This window comes from Nesoenas mayeri (genome assembly GCF_963082525.1).
Source record: "Nesoenas mayeri genome assembly, chromosome: 7".
Classification (NCBI taxonomy): domain Eukaryota; kingdom Metazoa; phylum Chordata; class Aves; order Columbiformes; family Columbidae; genus Nesoenas; species Nesoenas mayeri.
In genome coordinates, this window is record NC_137551.1 from 33,997,681 (window position 1) to 34,005,260 (window position 7,580).

At 47.4% G+C, this 7,580-nt stretch overlaps 1 protein-coding gene across 1 annotated transcript; it reads right to left on the minus strand.

Annotated features, from left to right (window-relative positions):
- Nucleotides 1-912: 912 nt before the first annotated feature.
- PRDX3 (peroxiredoxin 3) lies at nucleotides 913-7,010 on the minus strand. Its single transcript, XM_080347786.1, has 7 exons — nucleotides 6,963-7,010; nucleotides 6,820-6,886; nucleotides 6,506-6,647; nucleotides 5,139-5,274; nucleotides 3,298-3,401; nucleotides 2,194-2,359; nucleotides 913-1,705 (listed from the first exon to the last, which is right to left on the minus strand). Exons 1-7 carry the CDS (start codon nucleotides 6,996-6,998, stop codon nucleotides 1,652-1,654), a joined length of 705 nt encoding a protein of 234 aa, XP_080203912.1. The 5' UTR covers nucleotides 6,999-7,010; the 3' UTR covers nucleotides 913-1,651.
- Nucleotides 7,011-7,580: the final 570 nt, after the last annotated feature.

Below are 7,580 nucleotides of genomic sequence, written 5' to 3' on the forward strand. Positions count from 1 at the left end.
GGGGCCGCGGCGGCGGGAAGGAGCCGCCGGGGAGCGGTCCGGCAGCTGCACGTTCCGCCCGGGCACGGCGCCGGCGCTGCCGGATCCGCCCGCCCGGGCCGTGAGGCTTCGCGCCCCCGCCCCGGAGAAGCGGGGAGGCAGCCGGCGGGGGCCGCAGCCCCCGGAGCGGATCGTGGTTGGGAACGATCGCCCTTTCCCCTTCCCGCAGTTTCCCCCTGCGGACCGCAGAGAAACCCCCGCGCCCTCCACGTTGACCCGAAGCGACCGAGGTGAGAGAAAGACGCGGTCAAGTGAACGATGTGACACCGCCCGGGGTTCCACAGGCACAAACAGCTGCCCCAAGCTGTCACTTTGCATCACTGAGGGGGACTGGACCAGATGATCTTCCGAGGTCTCTTCCAGTTCCTAACATTCTGTGATTCTGTGAGCTGGTTGGGGGTTTCACTTCACACATCATAGGTCCAGGAGATCATGTTTATTGGAAAAAAAATGCATGTGTACTAGTTGATTTAACCCAAACAGAACTAAACTGCTGGAAGTGAAAAGAGATTTGCAAGTACTGAAGCCTGCAGCAGCACATTAGGCTCAGTTTTTCATCCTTTCCTTACATTACAGCTGTTGATGTCCTACAAAGCCACCGTAGGACACAGCAGCCACTTTGTCAAGGCGGTTCCCTCGTGCTGCTGTTTACCTGAAGCCCTTTCCCCTGCTCAGAAGGGTAGAAGATGAAAAATACAAACCCATTCAGTATTGTACGGATGCATCCACCCCTTCGGCAGCACCAGCTGTTATCTGCTGGCTGTGAACAAAGCTACAGAAGGTCCTTTCTAAGGCAACGCAACTCACCCAACTCCTTCAAAATACAGGAATCTTGGGGGAAAAGGCGAAAGAAAAGCAAAGCAACACACCCACTGCTAGCCAATGTTAAGATTTATTACTTTAACTAGAGACACGCTACATTGTTTTCAAGCAGTACAACAGATTCAAGCAAATAAGCAAGGCTTTCAGTGATAGAATTCTCATAAAGCTCCAGTAAGTACAGCTATAGGGGTTCAAGTTTTTGCCATCTCCCAAGCAGAAATTTCTCCATGCTTGTCAATGCTCTGGTGTACCTGTGGCTATACGCAGGATTAAAAGGGCACATATTTACATTCATTGCAAGTTATAGTGCATTTACCCACAAAAAGGGGGATTTTTATTTTTCGTTACATTCATCTCTTTCCGTGCAAAATTAATCAAAACCAAACCATGTGTCAAAATTCTATTGTCCCTATTGTTTCAAACTCTCATTACAGAATTTCGTTCTTCATGTGAGGAAAAAAGGGACACTTTCTGGCCCAAAGCTAGCCAAAGAAAGAAGAAAACCCAGTGAAGACAACTGTATTTTGTGTACCTGTCGTATTGGGGAAGAAGACAAGTGGTCAAGGAAATTCATGACATTGAAGTTGCAAAAGGGGCAGGGAGGAAATCCTTAATTTTTACCCTTCTTTTTAAAACAAGACAAGGGAGTCAGTAAATATTTCAGCATTTAATTTCTTCTTAAACATGAGAAAATAAGAACTTTGATTCTTTTTTTTTTTAATAATCACAGCTGCTTTCCTAATGTCTTCATTTTATGGTAACTAGGAGTCTTGTCCACATATTTCAGTGTTTATTTATTCACTTTCTCAAAATATTCTTTAGAGCCTTCTGGGTTTGGTTTGATCTGTCAAGAAAAGAAAGCTTAGTTATTATATGCTATAACAAAGATCACAAAAATACAGATTTGACACTAGGAAAAAACCATGTATACTTGATAAAAAACAAACAGGTTGTTTCTGCATTTGGTTGAAAGACGAAAGCTCCTAAAAGACAAGCTCCTAAAGTATTGAATGCATTTTTCCTGCTACACATCAAGCAGGGCACTATATAAGTAAAGTATCTGAAGACAACTGGTAGAGAGCAGAAGTCAAATTTAGAGTTTTAAATACAATTTGTGTCTTCTAAAAGAAAATTGCTGACTTTCTTCACAGAAATCACACATTTAGTATCATACAAATCGACTGAATTGGTCCAATCGATAAAAGCCTCATATTTGGACAACAGGCACAGGCTGAGTCAAGCACCTCATGTTGAACTGGTTCTCAGCCCTTCAGACGTGCAAAAATAAGCCAGTGTCTATATTTAGAAGAGTGTTATTTAGCAGACACTCACCGTAGGGGAGTCTGGAGTCCAGTTTGCCGGGCAAACCTCTCCGTGCGTCTCCACGAACTGGAATGCTTTCACCAACCGGAGCGTCTCCTCCACACTGCGACCAACAGGGAGATCATTGATACTCAGGTGCTTGACGATCCCGTTTGGATCGATGATGAAGAGACCTCTGTAATGCAGCAAGAGTTCAGGGAATGCAAATGACGTTCCAAGAGCAAACACAAGAAAGTGGATCATCTATTTCAGCAAGGTCGTTATTCTTAGATGCAGATATCAGAGCTAGGAGTAGCAATGCAGCATTTCATATATTGTTTGTTAGCACAGTGATCAAATTGACACAGATTTATAACAAATGTAGAACTATTTCCACCTATATTTCCAAGTTGATAGCTGACATCCTTCCCATGTCTTTTTGATATGAAAATCCAAAGGTACTGAGTGAAGAGGTGCTTATGCTTTAAGCTACCAAATTAAATCCTGTTGCATATAAACAATATGTCAATTTGTGAAAACCAAAGTCCCAGCCTTACCATACTAATAAATTTAATTTGTCAACAAAAGTCAGAAGTTCCCGATCCAAAGAGATCAGGAACCAAAGGTCTCCAGAAGATTCCTACCCAGTCCAATAGATCTCAGGGACCGCTATTTGCTTTTAATAAGTATTCCTATGGTGGAAAAGTGTCATTTTTTAAAAATCCTAGATAATTATGGGATTGACTGTAGTGGCTACCACTTTAGAAACTTCTCACATGGAACTTAAGGCAGTCTCTTCTCCCTTCAGAAGGAAGGGAAATTAAAGACAGACCTAAATTTTGAAAAATAAATTGTAAAATGCTCTTCTATGCTACTCTTGTCTTCCTTAGTGACATGGAGTTCTCCCAGTCACTTGGATCAGAACAGCTGGCTTTGCCCTGCGTGCATTCTCAATGGCCATAATGGCCACACACCCTTTTCCTAGGGTGGGATCCAGAAGTTCTGCAGAAAAAATGACACCTTACAGTTGTCATTAGATCCCTGTGCAGTTTCCTCTGCAGGAGGAGACAGTATGGCTCACGCTGGTTTGGACTGGGTTGTGTCATAACCGAGTTATCAGCAATCATGCCTTACCTCAGCGCTATGCCGGGTCCTTCTAGCAGCACACCGTAATCACGGGAGATTTGTTTTGTGAGGTCTGACAGAATTGGAATATTCATTTTGCCCAAACCACCACTCTAGAGAAAATAATAAGATTCCATTTTGTTACAAAACACATTTCAGGATTATCCTTCGTCCTTGGATTCAGTTCTCTTTAAGCTATACTGACAACAAAACACATTCATGACGTTTGCTCCATGAAAGGAACCACTTATGTGTCTGGCGTTGTTTGGTTTGGCTTGTTTTGTTTGTTTCTTTTTTTAAAGTAGTCAGGAACATTTGGTTTCTTTGGAACATGAAATCTGCTTTTGCACCGAGCATTTTAGAATTGCTTATTTTGGTGGTGAAAGGCTACCTCTGACAACGGTTATAAATTTTCAGAAAGATTCCCCTTGTACCCTACGCAGGAGCTTTGAATACAAACATTTCTACTCCCTGTTTAAGTGTTCAAAATGAAAGATGATTAACATGGTAGGGAGGGAAGGGAAAATAAACCTGCATACTATGAACAGACAACACAAGGCTTCTGACAGCCACACTAGGTACATCAAAGTTCTGCTGCTCTCTTTAGTCCATATATGAATTTTTTTTTCCCCTCCCCAAATCAATTTAACTACTATTTGGAGAATCAATGAAGATTTATTTCAGTTTTGCAACATACTGGAACTGCAAGAGAGATAAGCTCTCTAGCCTTGAAACGAGCCCAGAGTTTGTTAGGTTTTCTATTCCTGGTATCATCAGTGGTTCATTGTGCAATCTCAGTCACTCAGACCCTGACCTGCAAGTGCTCATCTGCAATGGAGTTCTTGCACGTGGAGCTTTGAGTGTAGATGTCAGAGAAACCAAGGCTTTTGCTTCTCCGGGTGTCAAGGTCCTGTCTGCACAACCCTGGAATTCTTTCTGCCCTTTGCAGGGCGTTTTGCTACATGTGCACAGAGCAGTGCCAAACCAGCTTCCGCATAAAGCGCGGAAGTCAGCCCATAATCACATTTTAGTGCTCTGAACAAAGCATGCAGAAAATGAAACTCTCTCAATAGGTTCAGCCAAGCTGTATTAAATCTAAGAAATTCTCTTCCCTCCCCTGTGTAACGGCAGCAAAGCCACACACCTGGAAGCAGCCCACTCTGTGAGCACCACTGCTCGATGGCACAGGAGCTTCTGCACCTTCCTGCCACGCTTCTCATTCTCTGCAACTAACCACAGTAGCAAGGCGCTTCCTCAGATCAAAAATGGGCATTTTTATATACATCTGAACAAAGATCCTCTCCAGCAAAGGGCCATCTTCATCGCTTTCTTTCCCCGAAGAAAGCTGAGGAGCACCGCTTGTATTGCAGAAGGGGAACCATTTCAGCAAGTGAAAGTCAATAACACAAGTGGTCAATAAACTGGCTGTTCTGCTTCCATTGCAAAGCCACCACCGTTAGATACTGGTTAACAGTAAGGACTACACAGCATCTCTTCATTTTCTGTGATGATTCACAGAAAACATCAGTTTAGGACAGTAACACGGATATTGAGTATTTGTCTTTCAAGAAAAATGTATAAGGTTATGATGCAACCTATAGGACTAGCAAGAGTGCAAATTAAAGATGAAAAAAAGCCCCAAATCTTTAAGGAAAAGATAAAGAAAACAAAGACAGAGGTCAGAATTATGTCACCCAATGTAGAAATTAATCCCATAGCTTATAACTACAGGCAGTCTACTTCTTGAAATCAACGTTCACACAATTGTTTATTCAGTTTTTCTGCTCAGGAGCTCCTGTGAAAAGAAAATGACCAACACAGAAAGCCCCAAATGACCGCTCAATTCATACCTTTCGTGGTGTATTTATCCAGGCCAGGTGACAAAAATGAGAATCCACAGAAACTGCCAGAACTTCACAGTTCACATCACGAAATTCTTTTGCTTTGTTGCTGAAAGCCACAATTTCTGTTGGGCAGACAAAGGTGCTGGGTGGGAAGAGAGAACAGGCTGCAATGATTCCGCAATCTTTTCAGAGAGTTTTTTAGAAAATACTCTTATGCCTGTTTCTGGGCACTAAAGCAGTAGCACCATTTCTTTAACCTGATAATTTTAACCATGTTTCCTGCTCAAGATTAGTTTCAGCCAGTTTCAAAGCAACGGCTGTAGCCACCTTGCTGGCACACGAGTTTTCAACTCCCAGTTCTAAACAGTTTTTGCAGACATGGAGAAACTGTCCCTGCTAGACACCCTCTAGACAGAGAGTTTCTGGAATCTATAACAGAAGGAACCACAGGTTAAATTCTCCTCCATGTGCCCGCATACACTAAACCTCATCAGAACTGCCCAGGATGCTCCTGATGATTGAAGCCTCCTGGGCAGGCTCAGCCTACCCACAGTTTGCTCTGGAGCTGTCTTGCTGCAGTTCTGCTGCTTAAAAGCAAAGAATCTCCAAGGTGAACCCCAACTGCAAGGCAATGCCTGCGCCCCGGGGTCTAACTGTGAGAAGAACCACCCTTGCAAGGCCACCTCTGCCTCCTGAAGCAGTCCCGGCAGCTGGAAGATGCTCTCCAGCCTCCAGACCCATTGCTTTAGCATAAAATGGCTATTTCCCCTCAAGTCCTGTCACTACATTGAAATACTAGAGAGAGTGCAGAGGAGGTGACGAAGCTGGTGAGGGGCTGGAGCACAAGTGTGATGGGAGCGGCTGAGGGACCTGGTGGGTTCAGCTGGAGAACAGGAGCTGAGGGGAGACCTTCTGATCTCTGAACTGCCTGAAAGGAGCTTGGAGCATGGAGGGGGTTGGTCTCTGCTCCCAAGTAGCAAGTCAGAGGATGAGAGCAAAAGGCCTCAAGTTGTTCCAGCTGAGGTTTAGACTGGATATTAGGGAAAAATTCTTCCTGGAAAGGGTTGTCAGGCATTGGAACAGGCTGCCCAGGGCAGTGGTGCAGTCACCATCCCTGGAGGGGTTTAAAAGGCATTTAGATGAGGTTCTTAGGGACATTGTTTAGTGCTAGAGCTTGGTTATGGTTGGACTCGATGACCCTGAGGATCTCTTCCAACCAAAATGATTCTATAATTCTATAAACATACATCTGCTGTACGGGACCAGCCCAGAGAAGGTAAAACCATCTCCTCCAGACAGCAAAGATCTGCAGCGCCTCTGATGACCTTCAGCGGGGCAGGAGGCTCGTATGAAAGGGGAAAACCCGCACTCACAAGTCCAGGGGGTAGAAGAAGAGCACCAGGTACTTCCCCTTGAAGTCGTCCAGGCTCAGCTCCTTGAACTCTCCGTTAACAACGGCCGTTCCCTTGAAGAACGGAGCGTGTTGTGTGACCGCCGGGGCCAACCGCGAGCAGCCTGCGGGCAGAACACACGAGCTGCGGGCCGGGCCGGGCCCCGGGGCCGCCGCCGCCTCCCCGGCGCAGCCGCACGGGCGGCCGGGGCCGAGAGGCCGCAGGGGCCGCTCCCGCCGCCTCCCCGCCTGGGGCTGCATGTGTCTGTGCGTTCCCGCCGCCCTCCCCGCACTCACCCAGGCTGAGCTGGCGGCGGGCGCAGGGCAGGGGCTGCGCCGTCAGCCTCCTCCCGACAGCGGGCACCTGCGGGGGACACGAACGGTCAGAGCCGCCACGGCGGGGGCCGCGGCGCGGCCGGGGCAGTCGGGCGCTCACTCACCGCGCTCCGCAGGAGCCTTCCCAGCGCGGCAGCCATCTTGAGCGGGGCGGGCCTGCGGGGCGGGGGGACGGGCCGGCCCGGGCCCGCCCAGCGGGAGCGCAGCGGGCGGGACGTGTCCCGGGGCGGCCGTGCCCCCCGGCCCTGCCCGCCGGTTGCTGTGTGTGCTGCGGGTTCCGCTGGCGGGTTAGGCGGAGGGAGCTCGTTTTGGTGTGTGGTGACACAGGCTGAAATGGAGCCAACAGGGTGGCTTGTGCTCAGAAACCTTCCAGATACAAATTTTTCTAATGCCGTTGGCTCTGGCGTTTTGGAACTCACTCCAATTATAGTTTTTGAATAATAATTGAGACAGAGAGCTGGGTCTGTTCAGCCTGGAGAAGAGAAGCTGAGAGGGATCCCATCAGTGCTTATAAATATCTCAGGGTGGGTGTCAGGGGAAGGACCAGACTCTGTTCAGTGGTGCCCAGTGACAGGATGAGGGGCAACGGGCACAGACTGAAGCACAGGAGCTTCCATCTGAACATGAGGAGAAACTTGTTTCCTGTGAGGTGCCAGAGCCCGGCCCAGGCTGCCCAGAGAGGCTGTGGAGTCTCCTTTGGAGACATCCAAACCCGCCTGGAC

What these genes read in the sequence shown, in the direction of transcription:
- PRDX3 (XM_080347786.1), bottom strand. Translation starts at nt 6,998, where the DNA reads ATGGCTGCCGCGCTGGGAAGGCTCCTGCGGAGCGCG. An exon ending in GAAGGCTCCTGCGGAGCGCG is followed by an intron (nt 6,887 to 6,962) that starts GTGAGTGAGCGC and finishes TGTCCCCCGCAG; the next exon opens with GTGCCCGCTGTCGGGAGGAG. An exon ending in GGACTCCAGACTCCCCTACG is followed by an intron (nt 1,706 to 2,193) that starts GTGAGTGTCTGC and finishes TTTTCTTGACAG; the next exon opens with ATCAAACCAAACCCAGAAGG.